Source organism: Crocodylus siamensis, chromosome 2 (genome assembly GCF_052110815.1).
Source record: "Crocodylus siamensis isolate JL-2025a chromosome 2, ASM5211081v1, whole genome shotgun sequence".
Lineage (NCBI taxonomy): Eukaryota > Metazoa > Chordata > Crocodylia > Crocodylidae > Crocodylus > Crocodylus siamensis.
The window spans coordinates 26,679,269-26,698,334 of record NC_143396.1 but is presented as its reverse complement, the minus strand read 5'-3'; the positions used below and the strand labels follow the sequence as shown (position 1 = coordinate 26,698,334).

Sequence of the window (19,066 nt, the reverse complement as noted above, 5' to 3'; positions counted from 1 at the left end):
AGGTCCACATGCTTAGGGAAGGGCTGAGCTGGGCCAGAGGGTCCACAAGCCTTTAGTGGGCTAAGTCAGACTAGAGGGTCTGAGAACCCAGAGGAGGGGCTGTGTGTGGGATCAGGAGTCCAAGACCCCAGAGGAGGTGTTGCGTGAGGGACCAGGGGTCCAGGAGTTCAGAGGGAGACAGCATAGGGGACCAGGAAGTTTGAGGGCCCAAGGGGGCCAAGTATACAAACAGATAATGTCAAAGAGAGAGAACGCCCACGAGGCTTTAGGCGTGGAACAGAGCCATGCATTGAGTCCTTAAGGTTACGGGTGCCATGGAGGGGCACAGATTCACATGTAACCTTTGAAGCTACAGATGCCCCACAGGGGCACAGGCTGCCTGAGAGCATCCATTGAGCTTAAGGGTCAAGTAAAGGATACTGGGGGTCCAGGAGAGACCCAGTGGTACTGAAAATAGATGAAAGCTCACTTTAAGGCCTGTGGGCAGCCTCTCTTATTCAACCTCTAGTAAGAACATGGTGTGGTGGGCAAGTAATCAAGGTAGGGCTGTAATAGAGACTGACCAGGCAGAAGTCACATGGTCACCAGGGGGCATCACAGCTGCCCTTAGAGCATGAACCTGCCACATGGCCCCTGAAAAGAAATAGACTGTCAAAGAGAATGCCTACTTCTTCTTGCCATCTATCATGTCTCTTTTATTCCTAGCATCTTCACAGGCTCAGATATGTAAGATGAGTTGCCAAAGCTTCCTGATAGTCACATACTTGTGAAGCTCAGATGTTGAGTACAGTACTCATCCAGAGCACTTCTGCTTATGTCAATCAAGTTACTACTAGATTTACAGTAGTGTAGGTGAAATAAGAATCTGGCCACTGGTGGAAATGGATCACTGACGAGGACCTTATTGAGATTGTCAAGGGTTGGATTTGTTTTTCAAGGGTGGCCTGTTTTTCTAGTTTTAGATTCATACATTGTTAGGGACTGGAAGAGACCTCACAGATCATCGGGTCCAGCCTCCCCACTCTAGGCAGGAAGACAACTGGGGTTAAGTGACCCCAGCGAGGTGACTGTCCAGTCTCCTCTTGAAAACCTCCAGGGTAGGTGACTGCACCACCACTGGAGGGAGTTTCTTCTACAGTCTGGACACCTGGACTGTGAAGGAATTTTTCCTGGTATTAAGCCTGAAGTGGCTTTCCAGGAGTTTATATCCATTTGTCCTGGTCTTCCCCAGGGGTGTCCTAGTGAACAGTTGTTCACCAGGCTTATGAGGCACACCTCTGATGTAGCGGTAAGCCGCTATTAAGTTCCCTCTTAACCTTCTCTTCTCTAGGCTAAAGAGGCCCAGGTCCCTCAGTATGGCCTTGCAAGTCCCTGATCATACAGGTGGCTTTTTTCTGGACCCTCTCAAGTTTTTCCACATCCTTATTGAAGTGTGGCACCCAGAACTGGACACAGTACTCCACCTGTGGTCTCACCAGTGCTGAATACAGTGGGAGTATCACTTCTTTAGTTTTACACAAGATGTATCAGTCAATGCATGCCAGAGTGTTGTTTTCCCTCCTGGCCATGACCTTGCACTGATGGCTCATGTCCATGTGATGGTCAGTCATTACCCCTAGGTTCCTTTCAGCTGTGGTGCAAGTCAGGCTGTTATGGAGCTGGAGCAGCCCCCAGCTTTGTTGCCTCAATTAAGCATTCCACTTCCAATTGTGTCATGCAGAGGGACCTGTAAGTGAAGTGTTAACCAAAGTTGTGAATCTCTGAAAGGCTTGTTTTGTAGATTCAGTCTGTCTGGCTGAGATCTGGATTCAGGGTGAGTTCAGTGAAACTACTCAGAGTAAGATAAATCAATGTGAGAAAATTATATAGCTAGGCCTTAATTCTACATTTAGTGTTTATATGGCATTGTTTGTGTGGAATTTTCTTTCTCCCTTTTTGGTATGTGGAGATTCACTTATCCATGTTTCCTAATGGATGCACCAAATACAGGATTGGAAGACTGCTAAAGAATGCTTTTTTCATTCAGATTTCACAGAAAACCAGAATATGCCAGCTGAATTGCATACTTAGGGTGAAGCCATAGTCTCATTGAAGTTAATGCAAATTTTGCCATTTCTTGCACAGAGCCAACCTGTTTTGTTTCTTTTTAGTATTCTTCAGATCCATTTTTCATCCACCATAGTTTTACACATACAATTCATTCATTCTTTTTCCTGGATGGATGGATGCCGAATTTTATAATCATGCCCATATGTCAGCAAATGCATTTTATGATAATACCTATGAACCTACCTTCTACTAACCAGTACCCACATCTTTAGGGAAGTGACCTCAGGGCATCCCCCCGTGGCTGGCAAAGCCCTGTCATAATAAATTCTACCAAGATCTAGTCAAGTGATTCTTGCGAGCATGGGACTTCTCCAGTTTAACCAAACAAATGATATCTAACCAAGGAATTTATATCTGTATTTTATCTAAGGTTTCTTTTAACATTTTTAAATTTATAAATATCACACTTTACGCAAGCCAAGTTTCATGGAAGAAATAATGGATGGTTCATTTCTCTCATTATATTTGCTTTTAGCTACAACTAGTTATAGCTAGGCCCCCAGCAGCCATTATATTTGTTGCATGTTATATGCAAGTGTTGCATGACAACTTGTTACATGCCAGACAAGAAACCAGTTTATGATTAGTGGTGGATAAGCCCCAAAGAAGATGCTCTTTGAAACAGCAACTTCTCTGTGGTGTGGAAGTATCCTGCAATAATGTTAACATTGGATAGTTTGCATGTTATGATTTGTCATGCAGTTCTAATATATAACATGTTGACATGTAACATCTGCTATGAGCCTTTCAGAATACCTCAAGGAAAAAAAAACAATCATTCTTAAACATCAACCAGATATTTGGCCCTCAGTTTTGCGACTTCCAAGCTCAAACACAGAATATATTTCATCAGAATTGAAGTTTTTTATTTCTTTTGTTAGATGGGCTGTGACTCTAGGGGTAAGTACACACCATGCACCACTCTGCTTTCTTATCGTTCTTCAAAGATTTGACATATCAATAAACAAATATAATGCAAATAAATATGGATTTTTCCCCTGGCATTTGGCAGATGCAGAACTGCAGCCCAGAGACACATGCTTCCCAGAGTTGTATTCCAAAAGAATTGAAAATGTTTAAATTCAAAATGAACCATCTGTGACAATCCCAGAACAGTGCCTTATTTCCGAAAGTATGAGCCTGGGAATAGATGTGAAACTGTATAAAGCTGTCAATTAAAATAATCTAATATAGGCCTTTCTGCCCCCTTTTTGGTGTGAGTTTTTAAACCATCTATTCTTTGTAATATATTCTTTGTAGTATATTTTTTTAAGGAGAGTGAGAAATTAAAAGGAACACATTGAATTTTGTAGAGAACCTAGCTTTACACTGTGCAGGGTAATGTGTTGAAAGATGTATTATCACAGGAGTTTGCTTGTCTGTGCATCAGATTCACAGCTGCTGTAAATTAACATTGTTTCATCAAAGTCCATTCTAAAATCATTTTTCAATATGGACTCTTATTATAGTTTCTAAAAAATAGGTATTCACCATTTCTGCATTTGGAAGAAAACTATGAATCTTCCATTCAGAAATTAAAACCAGTGAGTTGCTCCCACTTTTTCGGTATTCAGAATAAAATATAGCAATTGCAGAGCTGTCATAGTAAATAGAAACACATGGAAATTTCCCCTTTGCCCAGCTAATAAGCACATTATAAGTTGGTGGGCTATACCTTTGGATTTGTGAGTGTAGAAGTTGGTCCTCTGAGTTTTCAACAAGGGCTTCTTGGAAAACATCCAGGAGAATTCAGTCAGGGACCATCGAGACTCCGTCACCTTATAAAATATCAAATGCATTTTCAAAAAAATCCACCATGATGCTTAATAGAATTCTTGTTTTCTTTTTTCTTTGCCAAGTGAATTTATGACTACATTATAAGTTATCAGGCATATTTGCCTTAATTGGACTTGCATGTGTACATGTGGAAGGCAGAATGTACCTCAAATGATTAAAGGGCCAAATTTGTTAAAGCCCTTCTCTTCACAGATATGGGTCCACCTCTTATGGCTGCATTTATGCGACCACTGAGAACATTAATCATAAGGCTTATTTTTATTTCTGCTATCTAGAGGATTATTTGTTCAAAAAATAAAATCACATTAAAATGGATAAATGCTCAAACAGTTCTAAATAGTGTCCACCAATAAATCATTAATGAAGGTAATGGTTAGTTTCTAACAAACAAAATGACAAATGATATACCCTGTACCCAATTCTGCTGCCCATCTTTATTTCAAACTGCTATCACAGTCAAAATGAGGTTGCATGTGATCCAATTGTGATCCTGCCATATGGCTTCTCTGTCTTATATTTTATAGGGAAGTCTCATAAAATCAAACTGAATGGTCAGTTTCATTTATGTATTCATAATTTCTTTACTTTAGGTATTCATTTCAAGATGAGGAAGACATGTTCATGGTGGTAGATCTATTACTTGGAGGGGATTTACGCTACCATTTACAACAGAATGTGCATTTTAATGAAGGAACAGTTAAATTATATATTTGTGAGCTGGCACTTTCACTGGACTATTTGCAGAGATATCATATAATTCACAGGTAAGTGACCAGTATTTGTTTCATTAGTAAAGAAAATAAAGATATGGAAGAAAAAAAGGACTTCTTGACTTAGCCATAGGGGAAAGTCTTCATATTGTAGTTGCTTGCGTCTCATTGCATCATTTTACATAATGAAATTGTTTGTATGTGTTACAAAATTATATTTAAAGGTTGCCTTTACCCTTGTAGCTTTTTAAGTCTTTTACCCTCATTTCATTCTTGTAAAAGTCCTGTTTCAACCCTGTTTCCTTGTTCCCTTTTTGTATCTGCTTATACAAGAGGCATGGTGAATGCTTACTTAATAGCATTCTTACTTAATATTAGATGCAATATCCAGGAGACTGTTTTTAATATTTAAATTTCCTTACAGTTTTCCTGAACACACATTGTAAATCAATGGAACAACTGTGGGAAGGAAAAGGCCTTAAAAGCAAAAAGCATCTGATTGACTGATGGGAAACTAGTTTTCAGATTCCAGAAAGATTTACAGGGGAAAATAGGAGAAACTGAAGAAAATAAAGGATATAGATATGTAACAACTGTATAGCTATCAAAGGATACTGATACAAGCTGTTATGATGGAACTGTTATGCCTCCATGATTCATATTTGCTACAAATGTAGCAAAACCATTTTACCTTTAACTCTGCATCATCCAGGGTCAAAATTAGGGCAGTTTAACTAATCTGCGTCACTAATGTGGTGGTGGTGGTAGAGTGCTCTTGTAGCCATGATGACCTAGGAAATATGCAAGAGAAAAGAATATCAACCCCCCCCACAATATAATTTTATCTTGTATCAGTGAGATATAACACTTGTAACAGCTGTGGTATACTTGCAAGCAGCAGCCCCTGCACCTCTCCTGAGGCAGCTCAAATGTACATTTGTCCATACCCAGAGTCCATATACGCTGTGGGTGTCCCCATGAGCACTCATGTGTGGTTTGCAGTACCACAAACCCGTCTGCAGCATCTCAAACCACATATGCCATGTGTATGCGTTCTCTTCGCTGCTAATTTGCAGTGTGGTGGGTCTTTTTGACATGAGGAGATCCCAGTGTAAAAAAAAAAACTGCTCCAAAAAAAAAGAGTAGGGTGGTGCACATGGCTGCAGCATGTGCTGCCTGAAACCAGAGCTTGGCCAGGCTCTACACTGGATCACCATTGCTGCAGCTCTGGGACACCCCCAGGGCCCCAGATAAGGCTGCTGGGCCCAGTCCAGGTGCTGGCCCCAGCTTTCTCTACCCCATCAGGGGCAATTTGTCATGCACCAGAGTGCATGTGCATGGGCATGCCCTGGGACAAGTAGCAGTGGCACAAATGTGTGCCGCTGCTACTTGTGCCTGGGGAAATGCTCATTCCCACTCATGGGGATGTGCCCTGTGGGTGCAGAGAGAAGTGCAGCTCCCTGCTGTAACTGTGAACGCTTTGCAGAAAGTGTTTTGAGTTATTATGATCCCCCAGACCAAAGAGAAGTTCACTGTCAGTTCCAGGAGGGAGGGGTATCTAGCTGCTGGCTGCTAGCCTGCAGCCAGTTTCCCCTAGCAACACTCATCCTCTCTCCCAGACTGTCTCTGTTTCAGAATGGGAGCGGAGAAAGGGAGCAGAGGGAGCTTGTTCTACAGGTTTCCCCAGCTGGTGCTGAACGGTGGAGTGGGTGAATTGGACCCTCCCCCACCCCCCACCCCCTTGGCGCCGGTACACCCATCCCACCCTCTAGCAGGGGGTGAAAAATCCCCAGACCAAACTCCATCCATTCCCTTTCCCTGCCCCCATTCTGAAAACAGCAACAGGCTGGCAGGCAGACAGACTGAAGTTAGGGAAGATATCTGTTTTGAGATGTCTTCTTTTGGCCCCTCATGCAATGAGGGGTCAGATTTTCACTTGGTTAGCCATTTTTAAAGCTGTGTGCAGCTGTGCACTTGTGTTTGATCATGAGTATAAACCACTTTCCGCAGCTAGATCATGTGAATATTGTCACTTCTGTCTGTGCCCTGTTTTCCTTTGAGGCAGTTCTGATATTGAGGTAGTCAGTTTTTTAGTTTGTTCATAGGAGTCTTTCTTGAATGATTCTAAACTGAATTCGAGTAGAGAGGTACATTCCCATGTAATTTCAATATCACTAATTGTGGAATAAAAACATGGGTGTGGTACAACTCTGAATTTCTTTTTACAGCAATGTAATTTTATTTGATTTTGTGGATTTCCTCTTGATTCCCAATAATACAGCTGGGAAGAGAATTTGGCCTCAAATCACCAGAATTATTTGACTTGAATTTTAGGCAAAAATTGAAATAATTCATGGAGTGGATCTGCCAATGATCAACATAAATGGGTTTGTCTAAACAACCTGCCACCCTGTCTGCCTACCAGTAGTCCCTTGTGCTACTGTATTACAGAACCAATTAAAACCATGTTGTGACTTTGAAGAAAGTTGTGCAAGAGGGTTATTTCTGAAGTTATAAGAATAGGTTAGGCAAACACCTGTATACAGTGGTTTTGTCAAGGATGATATTGCTTTGAATGTGGACTACATTACATCCAGAGGTCCCTTCTACCTCTACTTTTCTGATCCTATGTTTCTAAGTATAGGTAAGCCACTTCCTCCAATCTTAGTTGAAGCAGGGTTGGATGGGACAGGGTTGGATGGCTTCATCTATTGTTATTGAAACTGTGGGAGGTAGTGTGGGGTGGAGGGAGACCTTCAAGTAAATTTTGCCACAGTTGACTTCCCAGCATGGTAAATTTAGAGAAATAATCCAAGAAGTGTTCGCACTTTTGTATCTATAATACAATATTCATATTTTTCTATGTGTTCCATGATTTTTGCCATTTTCTTTCCATTTCCAGTGATCATTTTTTAAAAGCCAGTCTTGGAATTTTTGCTGGCTTCTCTTTTTATGCCATAAGGAGAGCTTTTTGTGAAAAACAAGTTGTTGTGGATTTCTCTTTCTCTCATTCAAATGATGAGACCTGTTTGAATAGTGAGCTGTCAAAATATTCAAAAAAGAACTGAATTTGTACCCAAACCTTAGGTACTAAGTGTTACAAACTTGAGTCTTAGACAAGTTTGAACAGAAATACTGTGAAGATTTGGAAACATCTTGAGTGAGGGTGCAGGTTAAGGTAGGAGTGGGTCAGTTCAAAGTTTGATATCAAAGTTAATGACCATAGTATAAAATGAGGTAAAACTCAAAGGTTTCAGTGTAAAGTTGCCTCTGCTTTCTTCACTGAATACTGTACAAGCATATCTTGAACTTCAAAGCCTAATTATTCTCACTTGCTTGTTTCAAACTAGTATAATTTCACTGACTTGAAAATAATTTTTGTTAATTTGCACCAGTTCAAGAAGAGAATCAGAGCTCAGATAATAAGATGGCTAACATGCCTTTCAGTGTTTTAAGTAAATTATTAAAGTGTTTTTTCTTTAAGCCAAAGTCACCTATGCAGTTATTAGATTGCTGCTTCTAATTCCAGTTCTAGGATTACCATGAAGATGTATACTTCTGCTTCTAGTATAACTGGCTGGAAGATGACAATTCTCTGTTGTAGAGAAATTTTGAGTTTTCAAAATTCATTTTTCAATTCACATTGGAACAAAGGTCTCCCAAATATTTTCATGAAAAAAGAATTGTGTCAAAGTGTGTGTCTACACATTCAATTAATGTGCTTTAGGTTATGTGCATTAAATCTGGCACCTCCATTGTGAGGAACTAGAAAAAGGCGCATTTAGCCTATTTTAATATGCATCAGTTAAAGAGCACTTTTTTGTGATGCTTTAATGTGCTTTAATAGGCTAATGTGTATTAAAGCGCATGTGTAGACATGCCCATTATGTCTGTTTTTGGACTAAAAATGTATATGGTATAGTGTTTTGAATGTGTGAGAAATCCAGTTTCAGTCCCTGTGGTGCTTCATGTAGATCAATGTTTCATTCAAAATCACATGCTCCTAGAATAAGGCAGCTGGCCTAATCACCCAACTGCAATACAGAAGAGTCTTTGTTTCACCTCCCCAAAGAATTTTTTTTTAAAAGAAACATTTTGAGCTCAAACATTTTATTTAATAAAAAATATTCCAATAAGCTCCATTATCAATACTAATCTAAAATTCAACTTTATTGGCCAAATCTTCATGTGGTGTATATTAGTGTAGTAATGGCACCATGATGATTGAAATTTAATGCAACATTATTAGACAGTTTTGAAATACACATAGCCACTGAGAGAAGAAAATGGACGTTAAGAAAAGAACTTTCAGAAAATGTTGTGAACACTATTGCTACAACTTAAAGCACAATCCAGTTAGTATTCTTGGTATGGTATAGTATGGTATTCTATGGTACATATTAGTACCAAATATCACTAATAACATTTCAACAAAATGTTACAACTCAATGTTCACAGGTTAATCTATAACATCATATTAAAGCTTTGTTTTGAAAACTTGTTAGTAGCCTAGAAAGAAATTGGTAGTGGTTCACTGAGAAAGCAATATGCTAAATTTTTGTCTGTTCTACAAAGGAAGAGCAGTGGAAAGAATCATCAGACTGAGTAGGATTAAAATTGCAGGATTATAAAGGACTGAATAGCTTGAGTCAGTATGAGTTAGGAACTTATATTTTCCTAACAGACTGTACTGTTTGCATACTGTATGAAATGTGTATCAGTTTTCTGTTACCTCCAGCTATATGGTTATAGTACTTTCCCAAGTCTAACCTGCAGTCCCATGAGAGGGTGTGTGTGTGAGAGAGAGAGAGAGAGACAGACAGACAACTGGAATGTAGCTTTTTTTTCTTCCCCTATAGCTTCAATTATCAACTCCTGAAATCTAAGATTTAGAGATCTGATATACCCTAGAAGTTATTTCCAAATGATAGTTACACATGCAGAAACCTTGAGTAATTCTGGTGATATTTTTTTCAGCTTGACCTTTTAATAGGCTTTATATCTACAGCAGTATAATTCACATAATCTAATTCTTTTTAGCTAAATTGATTTTAAACTGTATAATTCTACCAAAGCCAATAGAGGTAGTGCAGATTTATTGTGTTGTTAGTGAAAGCAGAATTAAAATACATATGTACTATCTAGAATTTATCACTGATGCTTCTAAAAATATACAAACGCCTTCTCAGCTTTCTGTTAATATTAGACTTCTTTCTAATAGGTAGGTAGTTTTCTGAAGGCAATCCCTGTAAAATATTTTATTGTTTAATAATCTCTCAGTGACTCATGTTTAAGATATTTTAGAGTTCCTGACATATTGCAAAACTCTACAGTATTGTTATCTTTTAGTCCTCTCTACCCTCAGTTATGCTGATGATCTGCTATTTTCCAATAACTTTACATTATTTGAATCTCTTTATTGTCATTGGCAGCTAGTTATTAATAGTCAATCAGCAAAAAGAACTTGCAGTGTGGCATTCTCTGTCTTTTGTATTCTTCTGATCTTTTAGCATGGGGTGAGCATGAAGAATCAGGTGTTCAGATAAATAATGGCTTCTTACAGCAGCTTCTCTGAACATGTGTGGATATACCATTGTAACTTCAAACAGGAGTAGTATCAATATATTTGTGATAACCATCACTTTATATTATTCATACATAAGTACAAAGAGAAAAAAAAAAGAAACACTTTGTACTTCAGAAAAAGGCTTTGACAAACAGAGGCAAGATCCCAAGAGGGAAAAGAGTCCAGGAGAATTGATTGCTCTTTATAGAGACAATATTAAGGCACAAGAGCATCCTGTCCTGATATGAAGCAAGGATACAAAGATATGGACATGCTTGGCTTGACCATGAGCACTTCAGAGATTCGAATCTTACATCCATATTGCTACAGGTGGACCTCTAAGCATAGTATGAGCACACAGAGACAAAATCAGAAAGGTTAAGGCACAAATTGAGATAAGAAGTAATACAAAAGGATTATATAGATTTGTCAGAAGTAAGTGGACAACCAAGGAAAAAGTGTGTGCTCATCACAGAAGTGGAGTGACAGCTAATACTGGGCAATGTGGTAAAGACAGAAGTGTATAATGCCTCTTTGCCTCAGTCTTCACAAAAAAGACCAGATGCCTGATGACTAGCACAAATAGTATTAAGGCTGGATGGCAACAAGAGGGAAAATATGGAAAGATATTCATTCTGGAATAAGTAACAGACATGATAGTACTTAGGGTATGGACATACAGACAAGTATACCGTTTGGGGGGAGGGCACTTAATACAGTTCAACTGAATCCACTGTTTTGTCTGCACACTGCTATCTGGCAATATGTAGCAACTAGATCAGCTTACCCCTGAATGAAACAGGGTTAGGTACCACAGCTTTGCTTGACTTGCTTTCTGCTAAGAGCACATGAGCAAATCAGCTATGTACACCCACACACAGAAATTCCCTTTACAATGGTATAATTGTTCTTCTATCTAAGCCCTTTGATAAACTAAATGTTTCAGGTGAATGCCTGATCACATTCATGTAAGAGTACTCAAGCAATTGGCTGAAATAATTGAGAGCCATGATTAAGATATCATAGAAATCAGGTGAGTCCAAGAAAGACTGGTAAAAGACAAATGTAATGCCAACTTTAAAAAACAGAAAAAGGAGGCCCAGTGAATTATAGATCAGTAAGTCTAACTTTGATACCTGGAAAAAATAGGGCTGTGCAAAGCTTTGGATTATGATTCAGATTCGGAGATGATTTGGATGATTTGGAGGCCGAATCCATGAATCCAAATTGAATTGCTGGAAGCTTTAGGCTTTCCGAATCTATTCAAAAAAGATTCGGAAAAGTTTTGGTAATTCAGCCATAGGGTATAATGGGGAATCAATGAAATATATATAACTTTGCTGTCTTTTGGCTGAATCAGAGGAAAGTTGCAGGGATGGTAGCCTCTGCCGAAAGCATGACGTGTGCCAAGCTTCAAGAAGATAGGAAACTGCACCTCAAGCTGCGGACAAGCAAGACTTGTGATATGGGTGACACTGTGTGTGTTAAGGCACAGCAGGGTGAAAGCTGCAGGCCTGCTAGCCCCTGCTGAGGCCACGAAGTCTGCCAGCTGTCAAGGAGATAGGTGCAGGGCTTCTGGGTTCTGGGGCCCTGCACCTCTAGCTGCTGACAGGCAAAACTCATGTCATGGATGCTTGTGGGACAGTGTCTGTCTTGGGGCACATGGAGGGTGGGATTGGAAACTACTGCAGGCCTGGCTGCTAAGGTACTGTGTTGCCAATCAATCATGATTCACTCAGGGACCAGCTCAATACACAACAGCTAGCTACTAGATAATGAGTTAATGAGCAAGGATTAACACCTACAAAACCACAGACTAAGGAAAGGAAAGAATCAATACAGACAATCAACTGCCCCAAGACAGAGACAGTCAATTGCACAAGCACCCATGTCACAAGTTTTGCCTGTCAGCAGCTAGGGATGCCCCAGAACCTCCCTGCACCTATCTGCTTAACAGCTGGCAGGCTTCGTGGCCTCAGCAGGGCCTAGCAGCCAGGCTTGCAGTAGTTCCTCATCACCCCCATGTCCCAAGATAGACACAATTGCACAAGCACCCATGTCACGAGTTTTGCCTGTCAGGAGCTAGAGGTGCAGGGCCCCAGAACCCGTGCACCTACCTCCTTGAAATCTGGCAGGCTTTGCGACTGCAGCAGGGGCTAGCAGGCCTGCAGCTTTCACCCTGCTATGCCTTAACACACACAGTGTCACCCATGTCACGAGTTTTGCTTGTCTGCAGCATGAAGTGCAGTTTCCCCCAAACCCCTGCACCTATCTCCTTGAAACTTAGCAGGCTTTGTGGCCTCAGGAGGGGCTAGCATCCTGCAATTTTCACTCCCCTGTGGTGTAATACATACACATAACATGAGTTTTGCTTTCAAAAATTTGGGGTACAGTTTCCCCCAAACCCCTGTGCCTATCTCCTTGAAACTTGCTAGGCTTCCTGATCTCAGCAAAGGCTACCATCCCTGAAAGTTTTCTCCAAGTCAGACAAAAAACAACAAAGTTATAGATATTTCATTGATTCTCCATTATACCCTATGGCTGATTTTCCGAAGTGGCTCCAAAGCTTTGGAGCCAATTTGGCCAAATCGAAGCAGAAAACCAATTCGGATCTCTGAATCAAATCACTGGCATCCGAGTTGGCTGACTCCGAACCCGAATCGAAAAGTTCCCTATTCACACAGGCCTAGGAAAAACATTGTAGTATATCATAAATCAATGGATCTCTAAGCACTTAGAGTATAACAAAGTGGTAACGGACAGCCAGCATGACTGTAAAGAGCAAATCATGCCTTACCAACATGATTTCCTTCTGTAATAAAGTAATGGACCTTGTGGATAAATGAGAGCTGTGGAAATGATATTTTTTTAATTCAGTATGAATTTTCCTGCTCTCTCCCACAACATTCTCATTAGCAAGCTAAGAAAATTTAGTCTAAATTAAACTAACATGAGCTGATGCACAACTGACTGAACAATCATGTAATAGTTATCATCAACAGCTCAATGTCAGACTGGGAAGAGGTATGAAATGGGGCTCACCAGGAGCCTGTTCTGGGTTCAATATCCTTCAATATCTTGGTTAATGATCTAGAGAAGGGAACTGAGTATTCACTTATTAAATTTGAAGATGGCACTAATTTGGGAAGTGTAGCAGGCATTTTGATGATGAGACTAGGATTCCTAGTGACCTTGATAAATCAAAAAAATGGTCTGAAAATAAGCCATGTAAAAATCAATGACACATGCAAAGTGCTACACTTAGGAAAAATAAAATGCACATACACAAAATGAAGAATGACTGAGGAGGTTTAAGTATTACAGAAAAATACCTGGGTATTATAGTGGACCATAAGATGAATGTAAGTCACGGAGGTAATATTGTTGTAAACCCCTCCTTCCTCCCCTCCCCCAACATACTACAGTGTTGTCTACAGGAATTGTCTATGGATGAATCTAGGATTTTGAAAAGGGAGGTGCAGCTGGTGTGGCACACCATCACATACAACTCAAAACATTTTTGTGCTGTTAAAGAGACACTAGATGCTTTACTAATGTGCTAGAGAGCTATCACTATATTATTTAGTTTAAGATAAAATAAATATAATTATTGGAACGTGCACTAATTTGTTAGATTGTGCGTAAAGTTTAAAAGAACACAACAAACTAGGCAAAAACTGGTCCAAATAGTCCAAAAATATCATATCATTAGTCCTGCAGCCTTTATAATTAAATGTATGTTTCTTATTCAGATTTGTAAAACAAAATTCAGTCTTCTTGAGTGTCTTCACAATGACCACAATACTTCACTGTCAGTCATTTCTACACCTGAGTTAATGTTATCATACCTGAGTTTAGTGTTTTAGTTAGAGAAAACTAAGATAGACCTGGATTGATGTGGTATCAGATTTAAGCAATTTAGTTTAGACTATATAACTTCTGTATCAGATCCCCTCCCAACTCAAGTTATGTGACTGTTCACCAGCATTTCAGGATGCTTTGTGGGTCCCTGCCACCACCACCCGACCCCTTGCAGGGTGGTGTGTTTTATAGTAGCTAGGGTCAGGAGGGATCTGAACAGATCATTTAGCCTGACCCCCTGCCACAGGCAGGAATGAATGCTGTGTTCACAAGACCCCAGACAGGTGATCATCCAACCTCCTCTTGAATTTGCCCAAGGTAGGGGCGAGGGCCACTTCCCTGGGAAGTTGGTTCCAGATTTTGGCCACCCTTACTATAAAATATTGCCTTCTGATCTCTAACCTAAACCTATTCTCCATCAGTTTATTACCATTGTTCCTTGTCACCCCAGGTGGTGCTGGGGAGAAAAGGGCTCTACCTATTTGCTGTTGATCTCCCCTGATGAGTTTGTAGGTAGCCACCAGGTCCCCCCTCAGCCTCCTCTTGCTGAGGCTGAACAGGTTCACATCCCTCAGTCTCTCCTCGTAGGGCCTGTCCTGCTGCCCTCTCACCAAGCGGGTGGCCCTCCTCTTGGGAGTCTCCAGGCTGGCCACATCCTTTTTAAAGTTCAGCACCCAGCACTGGACTTGGTACTCCAATTGCGGCCTGAACAAAGTCACATACAGGGGGAGTATCACTTCTCTGGACCAGCATGAGATGCATCTTTGGATGCTTGACAAGGTATGGCTGGCCTTGCTGGCTGTGGTCTGGCATCGGTGGCTCATGTTCATCTTGGAGTCAATAATGACTCCAAGATCCCTTTCCACCTCTGTGCTTTCAAGAGCGGAACTACCCAGCCTGTATGTATGCTGTGTATCCCTTCTCCCAAGTGCAGCACCCTGCATTTATCTACGTTGAACCTCATCCTATTGGAACTCAGCCTGCTCTATCCCCACCCCTGCTTCCTGCCTCCTGCCTCTGACCAGCTGTCAGCAGCAGCCAGGGAGTGGGGCAGAAATCCTGGTGTCTTTGTCCTTGTGTCTGTGTCCCTGTATGACAGAGCAGTAAAGGGGAGGGAAGGCAGGTACAGGGACACAGACATAGCTGCAGCCAGGCAGTGGGGAGGGGGGACTGTTGTCACCTGTGTCTGGTGGGGAGGGAAGCATGTGGCTGGTGCCTCCATTCCACCTCACCTCCCGACTCTGGCTACTACTGACAGCCAGTGCAGCTCAAGCCAGCACACTTGGAGAAGCCCACTTCACTCTTCCCTCGCTGCTGCCTGCCCACCACTGCTGACAGCTGGCCACTGGCAGGAGGCGGAGCTGTGGTGTAGGGCTGCGCTAGCCAGTCAAGGGTGGCTGGCTGCTGGCTGCGCTCAGCATTCTCTGGCTGCCTGCTGGGAGGCATGCGGGAGCACCCCCAATTTACTGGCCTCGGCCAGTGCAGGCAGCCTTCACATGCCCCCTCACCGAAGGGCAAACTTATGTCCTGTTCAGTCCCAAACTAGCCTAGTTCACTTAACTTAGTGAACCTAGTTCACTCACTACGTAAGTTAGTTTGAATCCATCTTGGGCTTTTTGAATGTCTGTACTTACTTAGCCTTTGAGTACTATATCCAGCAAGGGACACTTTCAAAAAGATGTGAACAAATTGGAGAAACTTACCAAAGGAGTAGCAAAACTTTTTAGAGGTCTAGAAAGCATAACATAAAAGGAAAAGTCGGAAGAACTGGGATTATTTTATCTAGAGAAGAGGAGGCCAGTGGGGTGATTACATAATAGTTTTCAAATACAAAAGGGCTGTAACAAAGAGGATGGTACTGCAAAAAGGGAAAATTAGATGAGCTATAAGGAAGAATTTCCTATTAGGGTGATTAAGCACAGGAACAGATTACCAAGAGAATCTCCATTACTGGAAGTCTGAAATATAGGTTAAACAAATATTTGTCTGGTTTAGACTGAGACAATCCTATCTTGAGCTAAATGACATCTCAAAGTTGTTCAGGGAATATTGTCTATGATTCTGAGTGAGTTTTTTCATATGCAGATCTGCAAAATATATCTTCTACATTGAAGTAGCATTATTTAAAATGACAAAATAATGACTGCAATACAGAATGTCTCTTATATGTAGTTCTACCAAAAATGTCTGACAACATGTATCTGTTCACACAAGAATATATAGAATGACTTTAAAACATCCTAACCTCATCAGCATTTTCAGCTTATGCTTTGCCATCTGTTCTTAGCCCTACCCTCACTCTGACATACAAATATATGTTCTACCATAAATCCACTTTAAACATATTTGTGAATACTAGTTCAACTGTTCATATTCATTTCCAACAGTTCTGCTGGAATTTAGATCACAGTCAGATATTATTCTCAACTACAGCAAATCTTTAAAAACTGGCTTACCAATATATGGATAAGTGTACAGGGAAAATTACTTCTGCTGATTCATATATTGTTAGCCTCCCCAAATTATGGATCACATCCTGGACTCTTTACATTGTGGGTATATCTACATATGCAAATTCTCTAGGGTGGGGTTACTCTAGAGTAAACCCCTGGGCAGGTGTCTACCTGTGTGAGAAAGCAGGAGCTAATTTGCTGCTCCTGCCAGCAGTCTGCTCCGACCTCTGTCACTTTGCAACAGCCAAGGGGAGATCCACCTGAGCACTAGCTCAGGGATTGGCAGGGAGCACAGGGCCAGGAGATAGCTGTCTCCTGGTTAGGGCTGGGAGATTGCTCCCCACCCCAGGGAGCTGCCTGCTGCCAGGGCATGCTCCACCACCGGAGCCCGGGTGGGACAATGTTCCCTTGTCTTGGCAGCAGGGAGATCCCAGGCACCACTCTGCAATCATGGAGTGGTGGCTGGGAGATGATCATTTGTAGTCCTGGCTCTGTTATTGTTGAATGGGCTCTAGGAGACTATATATATATATATATATATATATGAATTCCTCAATTTTATATATCTTTTATATAACAATATATATAAGAGACTCCCAGCAAGTGCATAGCGGGGGCTAGGAACCATCCCAGCCACCACTCCACGATTGCAGAGCCAGGGCTGTGAGACAAGAGTCTCCCAGCCCCTGTTCCACAATTGCAGAACAGGGGCTGGGAGTTCCCTGCTGCCAGGGCAGGGGGACATTGCCCCTGCCCAGGCTCTGGTGGCAGAACCCGCCCTGGCAGCTCCCAGGGGCAGGGTGCAATCTGCTGTCCCTGGTTGCTCACCTGACTAGGATTACATTTGCTCCCAGTCAGCCGTCTACATGTGCTGTACTGTGCAGTAATTACTCCTGAGTAAATTTGCTACTTGTATTTACAGGTAGCAAATTTACTTGTGATTAGAGCAGATTACTGTGCAGTAAGCATCTGGATATGTAGACAGTGATGCTTACTATGCAGTAATTTACTCTAATCTTGAACAAAGCATCTCTGTGCCCAGTGATGTCAAACTTCAGCACTGCATGGCTAAGCATATTGTTCCTGGTGCCGGTTGAATAATATTAGCGCATAATGTATTTGACAAATGTTTTCCTATCAAAGACCAAATGAATGATTATTTCAGATGTGCCTAACACAGCCTCCCTTTTCTCATGAACATTGCAGTTCATCCATTTTAATGAAGCCACCTGCTTGCTGAGTAGTCCAGGCTGCATGTGTTCATTCAGCTTTCTTCTAACATTTAGTTTTATCTCCCAGAATCCTTTGATATATCGAGACTGGGCTCTGAGGAACAATAGGCCTATGATTCTGTAGAGGCTTCTGAAGTAACACATTCCATGTTGATACAATTACATTTTCACTCCTACTCTGGGGGCAAATGTTCTTATAGCTATCAGTTAACTGCATTACCCTCTGTCATCATTTGGCAGTTTCATGCTGTCAGAACTGAGGCTGAATCTGACAGATGTCTGGAAAGAAAATTACAATTGCCTTCCAGCAGAATTTTAGCATACAGGGCTAACTGGTCCATCTGGGCATCCAGCTTTTTTAATACCATGCTGTGATGTGTTTTTCTTTCAGCATCATATGATTTCAAAATTTGTTTAATCTCACTAACCCATCTCATGAGTTTATTATGATTACCACTTTGCTTTAAATTTCTGGAGGTTCCACTTTTGAAGAGCCAAACTGGAATTATCAACAATGCTATGTTTTGTTCAGCATTTTGTCCATGTTACATGCTGATAAAGTGAGCGATGTCTTCTGCTGGTATCTGATCTACTGCATGATGCTAGTTTCCTACTGCTGTTAACTAAAGGAGTTATTCTTTCGGCTCAAGCAGTAGAGTTCTGTGGTGGAATATGGGAGGTTTCGGGTTGTACTCTAATAATGATCCTTTTAAGGGCTGACTAGACCAGTAACTCTCTGAAGTGGAATAACATGTCTATATTTTCAACTTCTTCATTTTAACTGGTCATTTTCATGTTTTTCATATGCCTTCTCAAAGTATAAGATAAAAGACTAAAATTCTGACGGAGTCCTATATAAAATTATCCACTTAAAAATATAAGTGCTAGCTAATATTTTGCAAATGTGAATAAGAAACTTTTTCCCTCACTGAATTTCAGATAGTGAAGCAGCCTGAATGCCCTTCCAAAGCACAATCAACAGATACAGTTTGTTAAATGTTATCCCATGTTAGGGGGGTTTTTCTAGTAGACATGACCTGATATGAAAAAGTCCAGCAGCATCTTAGATTGAAATAAGTAAGCATCTTAGAGTGGGTGTAGAGTGTATATGAAACAGGGGCCCTAAATCAAAGTGGTGAGTTTTTAAAAAGACTGCTTCCCCTGCCAAGTAAATCCACATGTCATGTACACCCAAGTACTTACCTGCCTCTCTGGCAGTGGGGAGGGGAGAGTGAGCTGCCACAGGGCGGAGCAGTCCCTGGGCTATGGAGGGTGGAAGGGGGTGGCTGGTGCTTCTCTCCACAGCAGCAGTGGCCCTCCCACAGGCTTATATACTGA

The 19,066-nt window shown here is 41.2% G+C and overlaps 1 protein-coding gene across 4 annotated transcripts in view; it reads left to right on the top strand.

The window, feature by feature from the left end:
* The window catches only part of STK32B (serine/threonine kinase 32B), a 334,464-nt gene that overhangs the window by 160,392 nt on the left and 155,006 nt on the right, over positions 1-19,066 (top strand). For all 4 annotated transcript variants that reach the window (XM_090035573.1, XM_090035574.1, XM_090035571.1 and 1 more), the window contains one exon: positions 4,497-4,670. In XM_090035573.1, coding sequence (XP_089891699.1) covers positions 4,497-4,670 — 174 coding nt within the window. The remainder of the gene's footprint in view (positions 1-4,496; positions 4,671-19,066) is intronic.